We start from the raw sequence: 25275 nt of genomic DNA on the forward strand, positions 1-25275 counted from the left end.
GCTCCCTCAAAACACATTTTTTCTCCTTGGCTTTTATATGTGTCTGAGATGTTGGTTTTACTGTTTTATTCATGTTAATATTATTATATTGGTTGTTATTATTTTATTCGGTGTCTCACTCTCTTTTCTTTTGACTGTGTACAGCACTTTGGTCAACTGTGTTGTTTGTGCTTTATAAATACATTTGAACTTGAACTCTATTCCTGCATTGGCCCTCTCTGGAGTTTTTCTCTTTTTTTCCTCTCTTCTTTTCTCTTTTTTAGGGTAACATTGTGTTAATAAATTAGAAACTATTTATTCCTTTAACTTCTATTGAGCAATGCCTCTGTATTTTATGTGACAACCTAAAATCTCTGAAATCCACCCTTCTCCACTGATTTTATTAATCAGAGAGCCGGATAAAAAAAAGAAAGACAAGCATTAATTTCCAACCCTTTATTCAAAAACAGCACTAACAAAACTATCGTTAGAAAGAGCACAAACAGATGATCCTTGTGCTTTTATTTTAGTAATAAAATAAAAATGGACTAACACGAAAAAAACCATGTATGCTTTACATCTGCCAAATATAGATTTTAGACAATAAAAATAAGGGTTAGGGTTAGGGTTCTCTACAAGACACTGCAGATGCACACACTTACTCTCTCTCTCTCCCTTTGTTCAGACACTTTGCATTGCAAGGCAAAAATGTGAGCATGTTCACATGCTCCTGGCTCAGGCTTGCTCTTCGAGGCTACGTTGCCTGCTGCAGAAAACAGCCGCTCAGATGGTGTTGATGTGTCAGATATGCAGAGATAAGAAGTGAAGTGATTGGTGACACAATAAAATGTGTTAACCATCACACTTGGTGAAACAGAGTGTGAAAGGGGAGCTCTGTTTCAGCATGTAACAGTCGTATATATTTGTGTAGTACTCCTTTAAATATATAGTTGTATATTTGTGTAGTACACTGTGTGCTGTGCTGCTGTGTATCACATGTGACAATCACTTCACTATAAATTTAAATGCATGCGGCACTAGGCTGTGGGCGTAGTTAGTCATCTGCCCATCACAGCGTGTAAAAACATGTTATAGTGTGTAAGAAAAGCCCACGTAATGCGTGGTCATGTTGAGCATGTGCACAGACCATTATAAACAGCGTTCAAAGCGCCACTTTTTCATAAAACGTGTTTAACCACCCGTTAAAAAGCAGGCGCATTATGGCCATATGTATCTTTCTCATTTTTTTTTCTTTTTGCCCTGTCTATGAGGCACTGGACTCTGCAGGCATCAGTGCATGAGAGAGACAGAGTGTGTTCCCCCCTCCCTCAAATGTCTCTGTAAAGAACATGCTGCATATAATAAGGATTACAGAAACATGCATACGGGTCGTCCCTATGGAAACGAATGCAATAACTGAAACTGTACACAAAGCATGGAGTGGTCTCCGGGCTGACTACTCCATGCAGGTATTATAAACCTTTGCCTTATTAAGTGTGCGGCATTTATGTGACATATTGAAGTTTTTGAACTCACAGGTAAACGCATCTCAATCATCTTCCAAGTGGGAACCATATATGGAAATCCATATGGACATCCATTGCCTAGTTATTATAAACCAGTATTTTAAGATGAATTAATCCACATTGACTTAATTAAAAAAAATCATTGAGGCAATTATGACTGACATACATATCTGTAGGCTGATTCTGCAATGATTTTGAAAAAAACATTCCCAAAAAGTGCCGAAATGATTACAAAATCTCCCAATACCCTCCCACAAAAATACTCAAACTGTTGCAAATATCTGCTTACATTGCTTTCCATGTTCTTCTTCAATCCAAAAACCCCAAAGTCTTCACGTGTTAGGCAGATGGGGCAATCACGCACAATAAGCTCTTGTACCTTGAGTGTTTTATCAAGGTCATATTTCAACTAAAAGTGAAAAACAATACGTGTAATCTTAGCTTGGAAATATAAACGTAAGTTTCTGAGGCAGATTAATATAACATACTGTACATGAAAACTACTCTTCTTGTGCGAGTTTTGCAGTAAAACCACAGCCATCCTCGCTGGCTTCGATCTCAGTGGAAGAATGCGCATGAAAGGGGCGGATCGGGCAGAAGCATGGCGGCTTTCAGAGCACGCATGCGCGGAGCGGATGGCGCGATTGGCTGCTGGCAGCAGTGCCCGCCTCTTCCGTGGAACAGTGTGGCGGTGGAGGTGAACGGAGTCCTGACCGGCCGCTGTGCCCGGACCTTGCAGCGGAGACATTTTTTCAGAGGTGCTTTTGCCACAGTTTGCGTCTCTGTTTTGTGGGCCGTGGATGCTGTAGCCAATTTACACGAGCCTGTCTCCCCTCGTGGCCGTCTGTGGGGAGGAAGGTGTTCACCTCAACTTTGGACAGCACACTTCTCCCACCTTACGTGACCACAGCCGTGGTGTATTTGTGCGGCGTGTCGTCCCCAGAGTGGGTCACATGGCGCTTGCCCGCGCGCGGATATTGGCGGGTCCGTGTCGCTTGAACGGCGGTGGCTCTGCCTGGCAGCGCGGCGGGCAAGCTCCGTGGCGTGGAATCGGGACAAGCGTGGCCATGACCGAGTCTTCGTGCTGCCCGCTGCTGTCCGTGCGACCACAGCGGGGACTGGTGGACGAGAAATTCCGCATCGTCCTGAGAAACTTACTTCCCAAACAAGAGGTGACTTTGCGCTCCCTGCATCACTCCGAGGACAAGGACTTCTGGGAGGCGTTCGGCCACTACATCAGCGACGAGAACGGAGTAGTTAATGGTAAATAAACCCACAGTACACGATCTGGACAAATCTGTTACCTGGACCAGCATGCGCTCCTGAATTATGCTTCTGAAGTATACATGAAACGGGGGGAAATGTTAATGCCCTTGATCACGGCCATTAAGTTGTTACCCTGGTAAACTCCTGTTATTAAAGTGAGGTGAGTGAAACCTACTTACAGTATAAAAGTAATAAGCACATCCCAGGGATCAAGTTAACTGACCTCCAGGTCATATTCATAGTGTAGTAATGGAAATACAAACTTTCAGCACAGATGAGCAATTTGCACGACTACTCTTGAGATCTCTTGTTTGTGTGTTCAGATGTGTTTCTAAGCTCCATAATTGGAACTAATGTGTGTATTTATAATTTATAAAATAGTGAGTACAGTACGGTTTTGGCAAGCCCGGTAGGGGTTGAGTACATCTCCAAGATGAAGTTAAGCAAGCTTTGTGTGTTAATATTTAGCTGTAATAGGTGGCTCATGGCCTAATCTGAGCAAACCAGCAGTTACTCACCTTATACAATTTGAGGTCATAGTGACATTTCGTCCAGGAGCAGGACCTAAGTGGGATCTGTCTGCTGATCTGTACATGACAGTTGATCAGTCATCTGACCTGAGTGTTATACATCTAGGTCTACATCCTCAAGCTATTATTGATATGGAAGGCTGCGTCCACTGTGTTTTGTAGTTGTGGAGGATGCAAGTGTGGGAGGAACGTACGTGGGGAGAAAACCCATGGCTCTTCTCTGGAGCATGAAGCCCATCCCAGGGAGCAGACCTGGACTGAGGTATTAGATTAATTATTGAAGTAGTAATGTATTAGTGCTATAACACAAAGTTTTGCCCATTTTTTCCTGCTGTTGTCAATTTCGTATTGAAAAACATCATCTCAATTGTATTTTGCAATAAAACTGTTATTTTCCCTTTAATATTAATAAATGGCTATATTGGGAAGATAAACCAGCAATGTCCCTACTGATACAATGTGGATCTTGTGGTTCCAAATGAGTGTCTTTCAGCATCTTGTCATTTGGACAGAATGACATTGTAATATTGCGCTTTGAGACAAATAACAGGTCAGAACTATAGAAAATACATATCTACATCTCACACATCTGCAGGACCAAATTGTTATCAATTCAAACTTTAATGCCATTGCATTTAATTTAATTATATATGACAATAATATCATACTGCATGATTCTGCTCTTGCTTGATAGGTTACGTAAAAAGGATGTTTTTAAACCACTGGTAGTTACCGTATCGGTGTACGGAGGCCATGTGAGTAAAGGGTTCAGTGAGATCAAGGCCCTGGCAACAGTTGTGACTGAGCGATGGTACACAGCACCAGGCGTACAGCGTGTGGACATTGATGAACATGAAGTGAAAGGAACGCTATTTCTGCCTCCAGGTACAATACTTTCAGCACGTGCTTTCATACACACACAAACACACACAGTCTCAGCACACTCAGAATGTAGCTTAAAGCACACAGTGGTGAGGTCAGCTAATGCACGGTGGCAGAATAATTCGTTTAATCCATGAAGTATTAACACATAACTGTGGGATCACACTTTCTGTCACCAATCAGGCCCAGGACCGTTCCCTGGAGTACTGGATATGTGGGGTGGAGGAGGTGGCCTTGTGGAGTATCGGGCAGCTCTTTTAGCATCACATGGTTATGCTTCCCTGGCACTGGAGTACCTTGCTGCAGACAGGATAAACTTGTCTGATATTAAGAACAATTACTTTGAGGTAAAACTTTTTTACAAATTAAATACAAATTATTAGACTCAAGCAGCACTCATGAGCTGTTCTCCATGTACTGTAAATTAATCTAAATCAGGGGTGTCAAACTCACGGCCAGATTATTTTATAAAGATCTATTATTATGGCCCATTGATGTGAAGTGCTGATAACACACAAACTACAGGTCCCATAATGCAGTGCTTCAGTTGCCTTGCCTAACGTGTTTTTTAATGCGCCTAGCAGTTAAGGAAGTGGCCCCATAATAAGAAGGTTGCCAGTTCGAATCCCAATCTGCCAAGGTGCCACTGAGGTGCCACTGAGCAAAGCACCACCCCCCCACACTGCTCCCCGGGTGCCTGTCATAGCTGACCACTGCTAACTAAGGGTGATTGTTGAAAGCAGAGGACACATTTCGTTTTGTGCACCATGTGCTGTGCTGCAAATCAAATTCAAATTTTATTTGTCACATACACAGTCATACACGGTATGATGTGCAGTGAAATGCTTTCTGCAACTGCTACAGACCACAGTATTGCAAATGTTGCAAGTAAACAATGAACCAATATGCAAATATTGCAAACATAACCAAGTATTACACTTTTACGTCTTTAACATAAAATAAGTGTAACTGGTAGGGTGAAGGTGTGCAAATGAGTTACAGTTTTTTACAATGTTTAAAGAAAGAGCCATAAAAGAAGAGCAGTAAGGACTTTAAAAAGCGCAGAGTCATTTTGTGCAAAGTGGTTTTGTGCAAAAGAGTCCGGAGTGATTGGAGGTGAAAGTGCATGAGTTCTATGTACTGTTGTTGAGAGCTTGGACAGCCTGCGGGAAGAAGCTCCTCCTCATTCTCTCTGTGTTGGACTTCAGGGAGCGAAAGCGCTTCCCTGATCGCAGCAGAGAGAAGAGTCCGTTGTTGGGGTGGGTGAGGTCCTTCACTATCTTCCTGGCCCTGGTGCAGCACCGTTTGCTGTAGATAGATTGAAGGTCAGGGAGCTTGGTACGGATGATTCGTTCGGCTGATCGAACCACCCTCTGTAGGGCTCGCCTGTCCTTCATGGTGCTGTTCCCGAACCAGGTTGAGATATTTCACGTCAGGATGCTCTCTATGGTGCAGGAGTAGAAGTTCCTGAGCACCTTGGAGGGCAGTCTGAAGTCTCTCAGGCGTCTGAGGTGGTAGAGACGCTGCCGGGCCTTTTTCACCACGGTGTTGATGTGACAGGACCATGACAGGTCCTGCGTGATGTTAACACCGAGGTAACGGAAGCTGTCCACTCTCTCCACTGGGCTCCTGTTGATGACAGGGGTCTGGTAGGTCCTCTCCTGCTTTGTACTGAAGTCCACTATTAACTCCTTTGTCTTGCTGACGTTCAGGTGGAGATTGTTCCTCTGGCACCAGTTCGCCAGATTTCCAACCTCCTCCAGGTAGGCCGTCTCGTCATTGTCAGAGATCAGGCCCACCACGACAGTGTCGTCAGCAAACTTGATGGTGGTGGAGATAGTAGTGGCTGTACAGTCATATGTGTACAGAGAGTACAGCAGGGGGCTCAAAACACAGCCCTGGGGGGCTCCAGTGCTGAGAGTGATGGAGGTTGAGACATGTCCACCCATCCTTACTGCCTGTGGTCTCCCGGTTAGGAAGTTGGAGATCCACTGACAGAGAGATGAGCTGAGTCCCAGGTGCTCCAGCTTGGTGGTGAGTGTGGAAGGGATTATTGTGTTAAATGCTGAACTGTAGTCAATGAAGAGCATTTTAACATAATTTCCCTTCCGAGTGTCCAGGTGGGTCAGTGCAGTATGGAGGAGATGTGATATGTATCATAATGATAATCACTTCACTTTTACTTAAACTACAGCTGAATCTGTATGGGAGCAGTTTCCACAATGACTGCAAATGAGTTGTGAAGCAGCTTGAATTTTTGAACTCAGTCCATAGGGTGCTCAGTTTGTCAGCAAAGTGCGCACTGCATTATGGGATCTGTAGTTTGTGTGTTATCAGCACTTCATATTGCTGGGCCATCAGTGGCACCTATATAAAGTGGCCTGCAAAGTTTGACACAGAGTATACTGGAATAGAGTGACCTTTTAGCATCATAAACTGACAGTGCTGTATTTTGTAATATTGTGGTAGTATGCATGGGGAAGTGAAGACAGTAAGCCCTGTCACAGCATGAGTGAATTGTTGCTGTTGTTCTACATATTTTTATTTTTTTAACTCGAAGGAAATCTGATTATGTGATTATATGTGTTTTGGTTCATTGTGTTGCAGAAGGCATATCAGATTCTGCAGTCTCATCCTTTGGTTGCACCCGAGAGGTTGGCTCTGTTAGGTCTTTCTTTTGGGTCGTGTGTGGCTTTGACGCTGGTTGCAAACTCCAAAGTTGTTCAGGTTGGTGCTAGTCACAAAGGCACAAGCAAGCACTTCCGTACAACTACACAAATCTTCTGCAGACTTTAGCTTGCTAGACATTCTATATGTATTAAAAGGTGAAAAATTAATATGCAATAATAATGTTTGTTGCTAATCATTGTCATTTTATGTTTGCTGTACTATTTCCCTTGCTATTGTTAAAACAGCAACACAAATTCCTATATTGCATCTGACATCTAATCTGTTTGTCATAGCCACAGTGTTGTGTGTGTATCAGTGGAAGTCATGCCCAGCCTGTTGACAAATCTGTTGAGGATGCCTTCATGAATCTTAACAAGTGAGTTCATGGATCACAATGTTCAGCATAGTATGGTGTACTAATGCAGAAGAAACATGCTCCAATGTGGGACAGTATAAGAGGAATGAAGGATGCTGAAATGCCATAAAAATGCCATGTGCCAAAATACTTGACAAAAATAATAAGCATTTTTGTACAAATCTGACTACAAAGTACATGCCAAAATGAAAATGGTTCTGAATATGTTTGTGTAATTTACAGCAAAATGGATAAGGTGGTTGTGGATGAAAACAATCACATGATCTGGAGAAACATCATACTGCCGATCACCAGTGACCCTGCACAGAAAGTGGCTGTAAGTGTCACATGATGTCCCATTGTTCTTGGTATTGGTGAAACATGTAAATGTAAAGAGACTTTGCCAGTATTTTTATTGCAAAACCTTAATTGGGGCAGCATAGTTCTGTAGTATGCCACCACTACAAAAGAGGAGATGCTAATAAAAAGTAAAAATTTATGAGAATTTACAAGATTTACATCCCAAATTCTAGAAAGCTTGGGGCATTTAATAAAAATGAAAATTTCAAAGCACATGAGCCAATATTTTAATCACAACAGAACACAGATAACCAATACTGGGAAACCTTCAGCCTTTATAGATTAAATGAGCTTTAAATTTGTTTGCTACAGGTGTCAAAAATGTGGTATGTGGGCAACTAATGGCTGAAAATGGCAAGAAATTTTAAAATGATTTGGCTGGGAGAACATCTAGCAACTAAGTTAGTTGATATCAGGTCTGTAACATTATTATCAAGAAAAGGCACGTTTTAGAGGGGGTGTCTCTCAGAAGTATCATCAAAAGATTTTGAGAAATTGGAGATATCTCTGTGCATAAGGTAGAAGGTCTAAAACTTTTATTGGATGCCTGTGGTTTTCTGGGCCCTCAGATGCCAATAAGTTGGATATTTAGATATTGTTGATTGTTAGATATTTTGTTATTTACATTAGTGCTTTTCCTATTTGCTCTGAATTTGAATGAAATAAGTAAAAGTTTTTTTTTATATTACTAATAATGTATGTGAAGAAACACCATTTTCATTAGTTTAATATTTATTACCCCCCAAACTTTTACAATAACAGGGATAACCCCAAATAACAAAAATTGACAATATCATTAGCGGGTGTTTTGACCATTTGTCGCAATGACAGCTTGACAGCAACGTCTCATGCTCCTCACCAGCTTCATGATGTTGTTCTGAGGCGATGTGTGCCATTCTTCCACAAGTGCTACACGCAGTTCTGCCAGGTCACACGGGGGTGGGGTACGATCATTCAGTCTCTGCTTCAACTGGTCCCAGATGTGCTCAGGTCAGGGGACATTGATGGCCTCGTACCATATGAGGCTCCGACTGTCACAAGTCGAGCTGTGACAATTCTGCCACGATGTGGTGGAGCATTATCATCCATGAACATTTGGGGGTGTGCTGGCGGAATTGGGGCATGATGATGGGTACTATAATGTCAGAAACAAATCTGTCTTGCACCTACTGGTGATGCCCGCCCAGACTGTTGCACCTCCTCCACCAATGCATGTTGACCTCAGCGTATCGCTCACCTCACCTTCTCCAGCAACGCTGACGTGATAAGAACCATTTTGAGATCTGTAGCATTGTCACATTTTTTAGTTTAAACATGTGTTCTGTTGTGAATGAAATTTTGGCTCATGTGATTTGAATTCAGGTTATACACATTTAATACAAATTATTTGTGTCATATTATGAAATGAATATTATGTAATATATGTGGTATGTTTTATCAGCCCCGAATTGGAAACGGTCCTTAGAAAATGGACAGATGTAAATTTAGTTTGATTGTGTACATCAAATGCCTTAAAAAATAAAATGTGTGTGTGTGTGTGTGCATGTGGAAACGTTCAGGTTGGAGGAATAAAGTGTCCGGTTCTTCTAGTTGTTGGGGAGGATGATCAGAACTGGGCTACTGTGGAATCTGCAGAAGACGTGAGTTCATATTGTCCACAGTGTTTAAATGGAATATTACAGTTCTGTTTCTTTTCTGTGTAATTTTAGTTGTCTGTTACTTTAGATGAAGGAGATGATGAGTAAGGCGGGTAATGATCGCCTCCTGACAGTGCTGTCATACCCGGGTGCTGGTCATTTGATTGAGCCTCCGTACACACCCCACTTCCGTTTCAGCAACTTTATGTTGCAAGGACAAAATCACAAAGGTAAGCTTGTACATGAACAGTCATTATCAAACTAAGGAAAGTCCTCAAATAGGTCATCTTTTATACACACAATTACTGTGTCCTTTCATGACATACATGTAACAGTGTAAACTGAGTTTTGGTCAATATAAACATAAAAACCTTGACCTCTTAAAGAGAAGATGGTGTAACTGCTGCTAGCTTGATATCATAATTGATGATGAGTACGGATTTACAGTCCAATTCCAGTGATTAAGGGAAAACACTAAAACCAGAAGATGGTAATACTAAGTAAACTTTCAAATTACATTCCAGAGTTATTCAAGCACATATTGAATCTAGGGAATTATCTAAAACACGACCTGAGTACAGTCTACAGTTTGAGAGAGATTTGAGTACAATTTGAGAGAGATTTAAACGTATAACCGACCAAGATCCAGAAAGGGATTTTGTTGCAGGTACAGTGTGCAAATAAGGTGCATTATTTCTTCAGGCAACTGCAGACATTTTTCACATTTTTTATTTAACCAAAATTCTCATCAATGCCACCTGTAAAAATGATTGTATTTATGCTTGGCTTACAAATAAACCAGGACTACAACAACTACACACACACTAAAGCCCTCCCTGGCTGCTGTTTTACAGTTATCCTGCTGTGGGGAGGACAAACAGAACCACATGCACATGCACAGGAAGACTCCTGGGAGAAGATTCTGATCTTTCTTCAGCAGCATCTCTGTGAACGCCAAGACTTTATGGCTCAGGCTAAACTTTAGGAGCACATCTACATGTTTTAAAGATGCAATACTGTCCTGTTTTGCTTCACTTTTTGAAATCAGAATGATAATTTTATGACAGGGCAGGTTAAATCAAGGTTGACCCTGGAGGAGCCTTGCACAGCTGCTCTTTATGGTGACATTTGCTCATGGATTTAATTTTTTGCTATATCTGTACATCACAAGTTCACCTGTTATAGTGAGAGTTGATCCTTCACACAGGAACTTTGTACACTACTTTTGCGAAGATTGCTAAGATTGTGACTTGAGCAGAGTCTGTACAGTGTAATAAAGAACATGCAACCTTTGACCTACATTTACACACATTACATATCTGGTCTTAATTTTAAAAACAGACAGGAGAAGGATTCTGCTGAACAAGTTCCATATAGTTCCATTCGAACTATAAAGTAAAGTTAGAGATTGAGCTGCACTTACAGTCTGGTTTCATCGAACTATGAGGAAAGGTCAGATCCTGATGGTGGATGAGAAGGTCTGGCTCTCAATCTTTGTGCTTTCACCTCAAAGGAGTTTAGTGGAGTTCAGGGGTCTGTGTGGGCTGATCACATACAATGTTTAAAAATGAATTTTAAAAAATTCATACATAAATATTATTTTATGATTTTTGTTTTTCAATAATCACTTGCTCAACTTCAGCCCTTTTCAAAACGATCAAATATTCAATAATTTTTTGAATGTTCAAAAAATAATTGAATGTTTGATAATTTTGTCAAAGGCTCAAGTGATTGATCAAGTGATTATTGAAAAACAAAAATCATAAAAAAATATTGATGGATGAGGATTTTACGGCAGCAAACATTCTAATGCAATCAATTTTTTTTTATCTTTGACATGACCAAGACTCAAATTATAACAATTGCCTCATCTCCCATCTAATTATATGGAAAATATTTATTGTTTAATTGTTTTTTATATAAATAATCAGTGATTAAATGACTAAACTGGTATTTCACAAACACTCACACACACTTTGTGAGACAGGAAGAAGGACACACGCAATACAATTTCCTATTGCGTAAATTTATCTTCAGCAATTCCTCCACGACACATTTAGCTTGTTAGCTTGCAATCACAACATTATATTGGCCACTAAGAAAACTCCTTTCTTGATATAATAGACACATTTCAAGACGTTCTTGTGAGCATCATAACCAGGAAAATACCATTCCAATAGTGATGCAGTGGGGTGGGGGGCAGTGTTCTGTATACACAAATTAATATACACAAATGAATACACAACACAACAAATTAATATACACAAATTAATAAATTGATATCTTGAAAATTTCGCAAAATTACTGCAATAATGCTAAAGTTAGTGCTTGCGCTCTAGAGTACAGCAATCCGATGTGTTCATATTGCTTGTGTAGCATGAGCTGTGAGGTCACATCCGAGTATAGCACTTACACTGTGTGCATATAAATCATTAGATTTTTTCATGAGCTTTTTTTCATTGCATGCGATTTATTTGTACATTTTGAGCCTGGTGTCTGCTAACAGCTTACAGCTATCACATAGACCACCCACGCAATAGACAATGACACTGTACAATAGACACTGCACAATAGACAATGATACTGTGTCTATACCCTGACTTCACCAGTTTTATAAATGTAATAGAAAAATGATCACTAATAGTTTAATACAAATGAAATACCTTTATCTACAGACAAAGCCATTATGGTTGGTAGTTCAATATACACCTAGAAAGTAATAAGGATTCTTTTAGAATTGCATTTAATTCAATTCTGGAGTCAATTTGAATAAAACTAAATATTTTTGAACCCACTCACTGCCACAAGCACATTCTAAATTTGATACTTAGCTGCAATATTGAAATAAGCACAGTCAAGATCCTATCATCCTACCTTTAAATAGTAGCATTTCAGATTTTTAGATTACTTTATCATGTGTAACTGTCATGTGTATCATGTGTAACATAACTGAGAAATTTGATTATACTCTTCGCACAACCTTGGATGATGTGGCACCAACCCAGAAGAAGAGAATCATGACAAAAAACAAGATCCCTGGCACGATGAAAATATTCATGAACTCAAGCTTGCTACATGAAGGATGAAGCAAAATAATCATCTTAAAAACAAAATGGAAACCAACAGCCTAGACTGAATATCTCTCAGGGCTAATTGACACAGCAAGAATAACAGCAGCCTCCTAGTTAATCTGAAATTCACCTTTTAACCCTGAGGACTTCATGATTTCAAATTCACGTAGCTGATGTTGCAGAGTAAACACGTTAGCCTGGACAACTTCCGCCTCAGTGGCAGTTGCCCTGGGCGGCATCAAGTACGCCCAAAAATATTGTAAAATAAAACATGATGCTGAAGTTAGCTCCGTTTTTGAATTGTCAGTTCCACCTTACACACAGCTGAGCAGGCTGCAGTACACATAAATGGTATCAAGTGTTACCTGTCTGGCCCAACACTTTTCACTGAACATTTCACACGGGAACTGTGCATTGGGTTGATGAACAATGATAAGCATTTTCTTACAAAAAAACCCCACTAGAGTTTAAAAGCTCTAGGATTGCTCCTGTTCAGCCTGATCACCCCACAGTAAATTTTAGCAACACCGAAAAACTTGACCTGCATACTAGACAGTATACTAACAAAGCTATTCAAAGAGATTATTACTACAATATGGAGACCATTACAAGTCTATTCAATGTATATATAAACACTGTCTACACTGTTTCAGATTTTTTACTTTTTTCCATGTTAGCCACATTTAAATGTTTCAGATCACTTATTGGCAACAACTGCAAACAAGCATTTGCGTTAACTTGCAATGAGTCTTTTAAAGTGCTGTGGAGTGGAATCGAGTATTCTGTTGATTTCGAGTAAATCAGATATCGAGTAATCGGATAACTCATACTTTTGCGTTTTTAAACAACTCTTATCAATAGTGTGTTATGCAACATGACCAAGCAATTGGCTGTTCCTCAGAAAAAAAGTTTTTTATTCAAACTCAATACTTTATTAGATCAAAGCTTAAAACCTTTGGGTTACTGGCTCCAGAACTAAGCCCATTTAATCAATCTTTCTTTGAAACATTCATGATGTACATGAAAAAAAACTATGAAACATAGGTTAGCCTATTTGCCCTTAGTCTTATTTTAATTTAAAAAAAAGGAAAAGGGGTGTATCCCCAGCTATAGCCCATCTGAGAATAAAGAGGAAAAAAATGTATAAAGGTACAGTTTATTTGTAAATAATTTGTCTTAGTGCATGTGCAAGCCTGCGCCACTGTGATGTACTGTGGGGAAGAAAACATTAATTTGTGCAACAAATGCTATAAACTCCCCCAAAAGTAAATCTATATGCTAATGAATGTAGATTTGTCCATCTGTTGCATTTATTATTACTACCTTATGTATGGGGAAGGTGTGTTTTGAGTGTATGTGTATATGTGTGTGTGTGTGTGTGTGGCAGGAGGGAGAGATGAGGAGGGATGAATTACATGAGTGAGATCTCATGCCTTGTCGTGCCTCGTCACTATCGACTCATAAAACTAATAATGTACGTTCTATGAAGCGCCAATGTTAGTTAGCCATTATAAAAAATTTGATACCTTCTAGAAGCTCCGAGTCCACTTGGAGAAGTGAGGTTCACGTGAAGGTGCTTTCGGTTAAGGTGCTGTAGTATTGATGAAGTACTTTTATGGTAAGCCAGGTCCGTTTCACAGTGTATACACTGCACTACGTTGTCCACCTTTTGCAGCATAAAATGGTCACACACTTTAGACATTTTATGCCTTTTACGCATACCGGTATCTTCATTTTCCGCCATTGCCATAGAGCTCCAAATAAATCGCGCCTCCTTAAATCTTTGAAATGCACTTCATTTAAAACAGTCCGTGTAAAACAATGATACCGGTGCTGCACAGTAGTCTACAAAGCGGGAGTGATACGATAATAGATGGACTTTGGTGACGAATTGAATGAAGCCTTGAGACAAAGAATTTTCCTCTAACATTTTTGTAATCGAATCATTCGAGTTACTCGAATAATCGTTTCAGCCCTAATTTTGGTCCACTCATCTTTGCATAATTCCAGATGAACAGGTATTCTCCTTCAGTATTTTATTGTACTTTAAGTAGTCTCAGGCTAAATGTAGAAGCTGGTAGTTGAATATGAGCCATTATATAATTATGCCATTTATAATCTATATAATCATATACTCAATGACTAGTGAACTATCAAAATAGTTGTTAGTTGCAGCCCTAATTGACAGTGATCTGATTGAATCCTGATCCGCCAAGGGGCCACTGAGGTGCCATTGAGCAAAGCACCGTCCCCACACACTTCTCCCCGGGCACCTGTCATGGCTGACCACTGCTCACTAAGGGTGATGCAGTGGACACATTTTGTTGTGTGCACAGTGTGCTGTGCTGTGACAATCACTTCACTTTCATTCACTTTTGTAATTTGTAATAATGCTTTCTTTCACCTCCATAATATTTCAAATGTAAGGCGGAGCCTAACTCTGCATGATGCAGAAAAACTGGTACATGCATTTGTTATGTCAAAAATGAACTTCTTTAATTCTTTACTTATTGGATGACTGTCATCTTCTCTCAGTAAACTCAGGTTTAACACTATAGAATCAGCCATTAGACATTAATTAATAGTAAACGCCTGGTCCCTCCATCTCTGAAGGTAAAAGGAAGACATTCATCTAGACTCTTCTCTGTCTTGGCCCCTCGGTGGTGGAATGAACTTCCCCTCGAGGTCAGAACAGCTCAGTCACTGAGCATTTTCAAACGGCAGCTCAAGACCTTCCTCTTTAGAGAATATTTAGATTAACTTGTAACCTTATTGTATGACTTATGTATAGAAACTACAACAGAGTAAATAAAAAGATTGCATTCATAGTTGGGGGTGCTAGTGAACTAGAATTGATCACTTCATAGATGGTTGCGTCACACTCGATTGGTGCAAAGTTTCTTGAAGACAAACATCTGGAGTGTGTAGTGTGATGCAGTATGTAGTATCTTTGCGTTACTACGTCGCTTCGCGTTTAAGGGTGTGCTCTTTGTAGACGGTCCCTTACTCTCCACTGTTATTCTCCGTTCTCTGCTGGCTGCTTGTCGGGATAAAAACACGAACGAGGTGCTCCATGCTGCTTGCCACTGCTGGATAGAGTTGCCTCTTGTGCTCTAACAACCTTTCCCTAATGATTTATTGAACCGCGAACTTCCCGCCAATTGCTTGCCAACTTTATCTAATCTCTTGCTTCTCACTCGCGATATTTGTACTCGACTGAAGTTTGAACCGCAGACCACAGCCGTGGTGTATTTGTGCGGCGTGTCGTCCCCAGAGTGGGTCACATGGCGCTTGCCCGAGCGCGGATATTGGCGGGTCCGTGTCGCTTGAACTCTGCGTGGCTGCGCGGCGGACAAGCTCCGTGGCGTGGAGTCGGGACACGCGTGGCCATGACCGAGTGTTCGTGCTGCCCGCTGCTGTCCGTGCGGCCACAGCGGGGACTGGTGGACGAGAAATTCCGCATCGTCCTGAGAAACTTACTTCCCAAACAAGAGGTGACTTTGCGCTCCCTGCATCACTCCGAGGACAAGGACTTCTGGGAGGCGTTCGGCCACTACATCAGCGACGAGAACGGAGTAATTAATGGTAAATAAACCCACAACACGATCTGGACAAATCTGTTACCTGTGTCTGCATGAATCAGAACAACAACGTCGAGCATTATGTTGAGTAAAAAACTTGAAGTGGACATAATAAAAGATTTTTCAGAGTTCCAGCTGGTCATGTGATGTTAAGGAACATGTATAATGTGTCCTTGTAACATGATGAGACAGTCACGCCCTCCTCCAAAGTCCTATATTTACTGGCTGGATTTATTTTATTGTCTTATGGAGGCTGCGTCCACTGTGTTTTGTAGTTGTGGAGGATGCAAGTGTGGGAGGAACGTACGTGGGGAGAAAACCCATGGGTCTTCTCTGGAGCATGAAGCCCATCCCAGGGAGCAGATCTGGACTGAGGTAAAATAGAAAGGCAGTGAAAATTTGATGCGTCACTGGCGGGTGGCAGAAAATTGGCTTCTTCACTCTTGTTTTGGTAGTTACTTGGAAGGACCCTTACTGGACACCAAAGTTTGCAAGGTTTTTACGGTCATTAAAAACCTGGATAAGTCTTAGAATTTGAAAAGAGAATTTTCCAGGTCATGAAAGTTCTGGAATACGAAATAAACACGCAAATTGTGGAAAGGTCACTGAAATCTGATTGGTACATGAATGTATAATGAAAAGCATTGCTTCTATATTCTAGCACCTCTGCCAGCACGTGTCCCCTTTTAAATGTCATGTAAATTACAGCAGAACTGACACAGCTGCTGTCCGGGCAACCAGGGGACGCAGGAGCGTCCCTGACGTCAGCACACAGCATAAAATGTCAGAGATGTGAACAGACAAGTGCAAACTCATTCATTGATATAATTGTTGTAAGTCATATCCTCATTGATCAAGCCTCACTCCTGATTGCCCTTCTGCCTTTCATCTGCCACCGATGTTAATGACCTGTTTTTCTGGTACGACCAAGATTCCTCTGACACTCTATCCGCCCCAGAGTTCGAGACTGGCCTCTGGCAAAGTCCAAGTTGTGGACTGCTTTTGATCATGTATTTGTTGTAACAGGGTAGGTGGAGTCAACATTCCAACTCTCCCACTTTTTGCTTATTGAATATCAAGTAAAGAGTACTGAATGGCTGCTGAATTGTAGATTTTCAGGGTTCTGGGTTGTCATAATTTTAGCTTAACAATATTTTGGGAAAAGTTGACTTTTTGCACAGAAATTTCAGACAACAAATGGTCATGAAATTTTTCCTTAAACATGGAAATTCTTTTGTAAAAATGTGTATGAACCCTGCCATTCCCATTCATCATGAGACACAATACCATTGTTAAATTAAACTGCAAGTAAGGTATAAAATTAGCACTCCCACCAATTGCCTAATGTGATGAGGGTGGAGAGGTGGGTGATGGGCATGGAGTCAATTGTGATTTTTTAAATGAGGTCTGAGGAAATGGGGAAATAGCATTTTTGTAATAAGTAGTTAGCAGTTACATGGCCAGGCTTTTTTAAATATTCACATTAAATGTTCATTTTGGACCCTGATTTAGACAACTGATTCTTCAGGATCAAATTCTTATCAATTCAAACTTAATGCCAATGCTTTAATTTTGCTATGTATGACAATAATATCATACTGCATGATTCTCTTCTCGTTTGATAGGTTACGTAAAAAGGATGTTTTCAAACCACTGGTAGTTACCGTATCGGTGTACGGAGGCCATGTGAGTAAAGGATTCAGTGAGATCAAGGCCCTGGCAACAGTTGTGACTGAGCGATGGTACACAGCACCAGGCGTACAGCGTGTGGACATTGATGAACATGAAGTGAAAGGAACGCTATTTCTGCCTCCGGGTACAAATACATTCAACACGCACATACACACACACTAATGTTGTCAAAAAGTAGATTCTCAGATAATAATCGATTTCAATATCACTTAAGCAATGATATCGATAGTTAAATTCTAGTTTTGCATCTGCTGGTTCATAGAAATTGCCGAAAGACTACAACAATTTTCAACAGGCATTGCAGTGGGCAGCCCCTCCCGTCCAAATGATGTGGACAAGACCGTTTGCAGGAAGTGCTTTAAAGCGGGCAGTTCTTCAGTTCTTTAAAAAGTGTATTCCTGTTCCTGTGTTTGTTTGTTTTTTTCTATTCCTGTAAAATAGTATCGGTATCGATTTTCAAATTTCACACACAAACTACCTAGCAATTAGCCTTTAACAGGAGTGGGTCACTTGATCAGGCAATGCATGATGGGTTGGTAGTATTGATGTTCTTTCTGTCATTCACCAGGCCCAGGACCATTCCCAGGAGTACTGGATTTGTGGGGTGGAGGAGGAGGCCTTGTAGAGTATCGGGCAGCACTCTTGGCATCACACGGCTACGCTTCTCTGGCATTAGAGTACCTTTCTCCAGATAGGTTGGACGTTAAGCCTAGTTACTTTGAGGTATAAAAATTTATATTAATTTAAGTCAAAATTGAAGTATAGTGGTTTGAAAAAGTGTTTGCCCCCTCTCTGATTTCTTTTTTCCATGTTAGGCACATTTAAATATTTCAGACAGACAAATAATAATAAAAATGAGTCAAAGACAACACAAGTAAACACGAAATGCATTTAAGTGAAGGTAGATATTAAGGGAGAAAAAACAAACCTACATGGCTCTGTGTTTTTCCCCTAAACCTAATTACTGGTTGGACCACAATTATTAGAAACAAGCATTTGCGATAACTTACAATGAGTCTTTTACAGCGCTGTGGAGAAATGTTGGTCCACATTTGGTCCAGAATTGTTGTAGTTCAGCCACATTGGAGGGTTTGAGCATGAACCGCCTTTTAAGATCATGCCACAGGATTCAGGTCAGGACTTTGACTAGACCACTCCAAAGTCACTTCAAAGTTTTTCTTCAGCCAAAAAGGGTGGACTTTCCTACTGTGGATCATTGTCCTGCTACAGAACTCAAGTTGGTTTCAGCTTGAGGTCAGGAACATTTCTTCTTCAGGTTTTTGTGGTAGACTGCAGAATTCATGGTTCCATTTATCACAGCACGTTTTCCAGGTCCTGAAGCAGTAACCCCAGACCATCACCACCACCATATTTTACTGTTCTTATTATTTTCAGTTCTTTTACTGCCCCATCACATCTTTTATGCCAGAAAAACACGAGTCCACAGAGTATTTCATCATCAAGATGTTTTCTGGCAAAATTGAGACGTCTTAATGTTCTTTTTGCTCAGCAGTGGTTTTAGTCTTGGCCATGCAGGACATTTTTGTCCAGTCTCTTTATCATGATGAACACAGAGCTTAACTGAAGTTCTTTGGATGTTTTTGTGGGGTCTTTTGTGACCTCTTGTGATGTAATTATTGTCGGCCGGAAAGTACACCACTGTTCTGTGTTTTTGCTATTTTTCTCCCTTTATTAAAAAATCCTTCACTTAAAAAACACATTTGGTGTTTACTTGTGTTGTGTTGACACAACACTTGATGATCTGAAACATTGCTAAATTTTTGCATATTAGTCATATTGCAATCAGAAAGGGGGCAAAGACTTTTTCACCACTATATTTTGTTACCTACATTGTCCACTAAAATACTAAGGAATGTAGCTATAAGTTTATTAAAAGAAATGAAGGAATGTAGCTATAAATTTATTGTGATATGTTTTGGTTCATGTGTGGTAGAAAGCGTATCAGGTTCTGCAGTCCCATCATCTGGTTGCACCAGACAGAATGGCTCTGTTAGGGCTCTGCTTAGGAGCATGTGTGACTTTGACCCTGGTTGCACACTCCAAGGTAGTTCAGGTAGGTATTATGTACATTTACATACACACACTCACACTTCCGCAGATTTGGTGCATGTATTGAATGTTAATATGCAGTTAGAGTTGCTTTGATACGCAATACAGTGCTTAGAAAAATAAAGGGAAAAAAAGAATACATCCTACATCTTAATGAATCAAGTATTATAAAATATTATTAAACCAATGGAAATAAAATTTATCAACCCATGGAGGTCTGGAATTGGGTGCCAGGGCACAGCGCAACAGTGGCAAATTTGCCAATCTTGTTGTTCTCTATTAAATGCCAAACATGCTGTATGGTGTTCGGCTGGAACCCCCACCTGTGCATGTCGGACCCTCATACCACCCTCATGGAGTCTGTTTCTGACAGTATTTGCAGACACATGCACATGTGTCCTGCTGGAGGTCTTTTTGCAGGGCTCTGGCAGTGCTCCTCCTGTTTCTCCTTGCACAAACGTGGCGGTAGTGGTCCTGCTGCTGGGTTGTTGCCTTCCTCCGGCCTCTTCCACATCTCCAGATGTACTGGCCTGTCTCCTGGAGCCCCTCCATGCTCTGGACACTACGCTGACAGACACAGAAAACCTTCTTGCTACAGATTGCATTGATGTGCCATCCTGGATAAGCTGCACTACCGGAGCCACTTGTGTGGGTTGTAAACTCCGTCTCATGCTACCACTAGAGCGAAAGCACCGTCAGAATTCAAAAGGGACAAAAACATCAGCCAGAAAGCATAGGAACTGAGAAGTTGTCTGTAGTCATCACCTGCAGGACCACGCCTTTATTGAGAATGTCTTGCTGATTTCTATAATTTCCACCTGTTGTCTATTCCATTTGCAAAACAGAATGTGAAATTGATTGTCAGTGTTTTGCTTCATAAGTGGACAGTTTGTCTTCACAGAAATGTAATTGACTTGGAGTTACATTGTGTTGTTTAAGTGTTCCCTTTATTTTTTTGAGCACTGTAGAGTGGTTTTCCACATTTTGTCCCATTACAGCCACAAACATGAATTTATTTTATTGGAATTCCAAGTGAAAGACCAATACAAAGTGGTGTTCCAAACATTTTTTACCAATAAATAACTGAAAAGTAATTATTCAGCACCCTTTGGTCTGAGTGCAGTCAGTTGCCCATAGACATGGCCTGATGAGTGCCAATGACTAAATAGAGTGCACCTGTGTGTAATCTAATGTCAGCACAAAAACAGCTGCTCTGTGACGGCCTCAGAGGTTGTTTAAGAGAATATTGGGAGCAACAACACCATGAAGTCCAAAGAAAACACCAGACAGGTCAGGGATAAAGTTAAGGCTTAGGCTACAAAAAGATTTCCCAAGCCTTGAACATCCCACGGAGCACAAGCGATCATTCAGAAATGGAAGGAGTATGGCATAACTGTAAACCTACCAAGACAAGGCCATCTGCCTAAACTCACAGGCCAAACAGTGCTGACCAGAATCTGTCAATAAGACAACTATTAGTCGGCACAAAGTTGGCCTTTGTGGAAGAGTGACAAGAAGAAAGCCATTGTTAAAAGAAAACCTTAAGAAGTCCCGTTTGCAGTATGCCACAAGCCATGTGGGGGACACAGCAAACATGTGGGAGAAGGTGCTCTGGTCAGATGAGACCAAAATGGAACTTTTTGGCCAAAAAGCAAAACGCTATGTGTGGTGGAAAACTAACACCGCACATCACTCTGAACACACCATCTCCACTGTCAAATATGGTGGTGGCAGCATCATGCTCTGGGGGTGCTTCTCTTCAGCAGGGACAGGGAAGCTGGTCAGAGTTGATGGAATGGTTTCAAACAAAACACATCCATGTGTTAGAATGGCTCAGTCAAAAACCTGTGGCAGGATCTGAAAACTGCTGTTCACAAATGCTGTCCATCTAATCTGACTGAGCTGGAGCTGTTTTGTAAAGAAGAATGGGCAAGAATTTCAGTCTCTAGATGTGCAGAGCTGGTAGAGACATCCCCTTAAAGACTGGCAGCTGTAATTGCAGCAAAAGGTGGTTCTACAAAGTATTTACTCAGGGAGCTGAATAAATATGCAGACCCCACTTTTCAGGTATTTATTTGTAAAAAATGTTTGGAATAATATATGATTTTTGTTCCACTTCTCAGCCAAATGCCGTAAATGTCAAGTGTACACCACTTAGTATTGGTCTTTCACATGGAATTCCAATAATATAGATTCATGTCTGTGGCTGTAATGTGACAAAATGTGGAAAAGTTGAATACTTTTGCAACCCACTGTATATTGTAATATTTCTATTTCTTTGGGTGGAACAGTAACAAAAACATTACACATATATAAATTTGCATATTGCACCTGACATCTGTTTGTTATAGCCACAGTGTTGTGTGAGTATCAATGGAAGCCATGTCCTGCCTGTTGACCAAAGTATTGATCAAGCCTTTTTGCATTTTAACAAGTGAGTCATGCCCAGAGGTATTCCAGTTTTACATCTTGTGGTTGCAGTACAGGAGTCTAAAAACAATGCTCAATACCAGCTTTTGAAGATGATGTATTTGTGATTTACAGGAATGTGGACAAGATGGTTACGGACAAAAACAATCACATTATCGGGAGAAATCACATACTGCCAATCAGCAGTGACCCTGCACAGAAAGTGGCTGTAAGTAGCACTTGATGTCCCGTTTGGTGCTGGTTCATCTGCAATTCACAGAGACACATTTCACAGCACTCTGTGGTGTGATTGTTTCTTTGTTTCTGTGTTTGTAAGGAGGGGGTTGGGCTTGCTGAAATAAATGTAAATTTGCTTATTAAGAAAGATTTATATTTAATAAAAAGGAAAATATATACTATTGATAGGGCTCTGTTCACTAGTTTGTGTTTCATGTATGCTAATGAATATTTCTTTTAATGTGTACATGTTAAATGTCTTTAATAATCAGAACATATTTCTGGATCTGTATGTGTTCAGGTTGGAAGCATAAAATGTCCGGTTCTTTTGGTTGTTGGGGAGGATGATCAGAGCTGGGCTACTTTGGAATCTGCAGAAGATGCAAGTTCCCCTTATGCAAAAATCGTTTAAACATAGCAGTTTTATTTTTCTTCCATGTAATTTTGTTTCTGCTCATGTTTGTTGAATGTGTTGTGACTACAGATGACGGAGATGATGAGTAAGGCGGGTAATGATCACCTCCTGACAGTGCTGTCATACCCAGGCGCTGGTCATTTGATTGAGCCCCCGTACACACCCCACTTCCGCTTTAGTAACTTCACATTTCAAGGGTCAAACCAGAAAGGTAAGTGAGACACACTCACTCACAGGCACACTGAATTGGTGTTCAATAAACCTCAAAACTTATATTTGTAAAGTGGGACATCATTTAAAACCACAAAATGATCAATTAAGGTTACCATTGAACAGTGGTGCTGTAATACTCTGATCCTTTTTAGTATGATTTAATGATTAAGATGTATTTATGTGATTGAGTTCACAATTAAGACATGGTGTAGATAGGACATTTGGCATGCCCTTATCCAGAGCGACTTACAACGTGCTTAAGTTACCATCGATGAAGAGATTGCAGCACCAATCTCCTTCTTTGCACCCTGTGAAGGCAGGATTTATAATATCTTAAAATAAAGTGATGTCAGAGGCCATGCACACTAAAGTCCTGCTGTTTTACAGTTGTCCTTTTGTGGGGAGGACACACAGAACCACATGCACATGCACAGGAAGACTCCTGGGAGAAGATACTGCTCTTTCTACAGCAGCATCTCCACAAAAGCCAAGATTTTTTGCATCAAGCTAAGCTCTAGGAACATATGTACATGATAATAATGTCATATTGATTAGTTTGATTAGTTGTTTTCATGTTTAAAGCCAGAATTATAAAATTTTTACAAATTAACCAAAAAATGTATCTTAATGATATATGCAAAAGGCAAATCCATTCTTTTGGGGCCATTTTGGGGCCATTTTGGGGCCAACCTTACACAGGTTACCAGACCCAATTCTGCTCATGCTCTGGCCCTTCAGCCCTGGATTTGGGAACACCTTTTTTGAATAAATTTGTATCAAACTGGGACAAATTGATTGCAATTTTCTTTGCTGATTTGCGATTTTTCATGAGTATGATTGGCTGATGGCGCTTTTCTTTCTGAGAACAACAAATACCTATAAAATAATAATAGTTGCAGTAAAGATAAAAGCTGATTGTAAGTTACTGGAAAGGACAAGCTCCTCCTTCCGTAAGGATGAATCGCTATGAAATATGAAAGAGATGCAGTTTCTGTAAAAGAATGGTTAAAGCGAACATTGTCACGTAGGAGAATTTTGTAATCCTGCTAAGAAGAAGCAAAATTAAGTGTTGCTTTTTTTATGTGATATTATTTTGCCTCATATTGCCACCTTTCCTGCTTCCCAAAGAACACACAATGATCCCTCTGGCAGGTGTCACAGTGAGGGACACAAGACCCAAGCGTTTCATTACTCGCAGTGTAACAAATCAACGGATTGACGATTAGTATGACAGCAGGTCAAAATAACTAATGAAATCTTGTTCTTATAGTAATAAGGTATTAAACCTCCAATTCAAAATTGGTGGTAGAATTAATTTTTTTGTTAGGAAGAAAGCTGCATCATCACTGGCACAGTGATATTTCTGCCTATAATCATTATTATCATTCCGGAACAAATCAATAATTTGAAAATGATCACACATCAATAGGTGATACAACACTGTTAATATTTTATAATAGTATTTAGCCTATTGCAAGTTCTGATTCCTTTGTCACTTAGACCCTGTAGAAAGATCATAGATGCGTTAGCAAATAAAGTCAACATCTTTTCAGAATGTTGTGGAAGGGGTTAGTACATACTAATGCCTACAGGATCTGTCATAGGGTGGGACAGATATTGTGAAAATGTTTTGTAGGTAATAAAGATTGGTCATGGAATAAAAACCTTTAGTAACAGCAGAATGTTATCAGGCCACAAACTAGGATTAGAACAAATGCACACACACTATAGTCTTGGCTGCTGTTTTACAGTGATCCTGCTGTAGGGAGGACAAGCAGAACCACATGCATAGGAAGACTACTGTGATTCTCTATACAAATGCCCCAGGACATACCTGTAAGAACATGACTACACATGTAGGCAAAATAACTTAATTGTTGCAACTATTCTTGAAAGTGAAGTATATCAAAAGATAAAAGGTACATTAAATATTTACAAATTAGAGTAAAGTTAATGACTTTAATAAATAAAAAAAATTATCCAATCCTGAACACATAATGTACAGAGATGTGGCAATTTGACCCTAGATACAAGCATCACTCTTTAAAAAAAGTGCTTTAGCAAGTCATTGTCTCAACTTACTATAATCTATAGGTGCTATAGACTGTTATTGTGTTGTGTGAGAAATAAGAGACCTACGACCTTTCACCTATATTTTCCAAAATACAGTAGGCATTCCAAAATGCACCGGCTATTATGAGTTGTTTGGTTAAAAATTATTTTCATGTTTTCTTGAGGCCTTTTTTTTTTTTTTTTAACAGACAGGGTGACTGTAGGAGGAACAATCCATTAAACCTCAATATAAACTGAAAGTTCATGCTTTTAACCTTTGAGCTGCATGTATGATCGCAATCATTATTGGAGAGTAATGAATCGCATTTT

The 25275-nt window shown here is 40.2% G+C and overlaps 2 protein-coding genes across 3 annotated transcripts; both read left to right on the forward strand.

Annotated features, from left to right (window-relative positions):
- Positions 1–2200: 2200 nt before the first annotated feature.
- LOC114764729 (acyl-coenzyme A thioesterase 4-like) lies at positions 2201–10500 on the forward strand. Its single transcript, XM_028954602.1, has 10 exons — positions 2201–2768; positions 3464–3563; positions 3996–4186; positions 4367–4530; positions 6791–6910; positions 7147–7229; positions 7452–7545; positions 9128–9208; positions 9294–9435; positions 10060–10500. The coding sequence occupies exons 1-10, from the start codon at positions 2459–2461 to the stop codon at positions 10188–10190; spliced, it is 1416 nt and encodes a 471-aa protein (XP_028810435.1). The 5' UTR covers positions 2201–2458; the 3' UTR covers positions 10191–10500.
- A 4626-nt stretch (positions 10501–15126) lies between these two features.
- Positions 15127–23678, forward strand: LOC114765332 (acyl-coenzyme A thioesterase 4-like). Of its 2 annotated transcripts, none has more exons than XM_028955490.1 (10): positions 15127–15861; positions 16133–16232; positions 17483–17673; positions 18118–18272; positions 19504–19623; positions 21971–22053; positions 22164–22257; positions 22567–22647; positions 22750–22891; positions 23281–23678. In XM_028955490.1, the coding sequence occupies exons 1-10, from the start codon at positions 15561–15563 to the stop codon at positions 23409–23411; spliced, it is 1398 nt and encodes a 465-aa protein (XP_028811323.1). In that variant the 5' UTR covers positions 15127–15560; the 3' UTR covers positions 23412–23678. The 2 variants fall into 2 exon arrangements, with proteins under 2 accessions (XP_028811323.1, XP_028811324.1); XM_028955491.1 differs by having other exon boundaries at positions 19504–19614.
- Positions 23679–25275: the final 1597 nt, after the last annotated feature.

Source organism: Denticeps clupeoides, chromosome 15, assembly GCF_900700375.1.
Source record: "Denticeps clupeoides chromosome 15, fDenClu1.1, whole genome shotgun sequence".
Lineage (NCBI taxonomy): Eukaryota > Metazoa > Chordata > Actinopteri > Clupeiformes > Denticipitidae > Denticeps > Denticeps clupeoides.

What these genes read in the sequence shown, in the direction of transcription:
- LOC114765332 (XM_028955490.1), top strand. Translation starts at nt 15,561, where the DNA reads ATGGCGCTTGCCCGAGCGCGGATATTGGCGGGTCCGTGTCGCTTGAAC. An exon ending in CACACTCCAAGGTAGTTCAG is followed by an intron (nt 19,624 to 21,970) that starts GTAGGTATTATG and finishes TGTTTGTTATAG; the next exon opens with CCACAGTGTTGTGTGAGTAT. An exon ending in TCAAGGGTCAAACCAGAAAG is followed by an intron (nt 22,892 to 23,280) that starts GTAAGTGAGACA and finishes GCTGTTTTACAG; the next exon opens with TTGTCCTTTTGTGGGGAGGA.
- LOC114764729 (XM_028954602.1), top strand. Translation starts at nt 2,459, where the DNA reads ATGGCGCTTGCCCGCGCGCGGATATTGGCGGGTCCGTGTCGCTTGAAC. An exon ending in ACCCTGCACAGAAAGTGGCT is followed by an intron (nt 7,546 to 9,127) that starts GTAAGTGTCACA and finishes GGAAACGTTCAG; the next exon opens with GTTGGAGGAATAAAGTGTCC. An exon ending in GCAAGGACAAAATCACAAAG is followed by an intron (nt 9,436 to 10,059) that starts GTAAGCTTGTAC and finishes GCTGTTTTACAG; the next exon opens with TTATCCTGCTGTGGGGAGGA.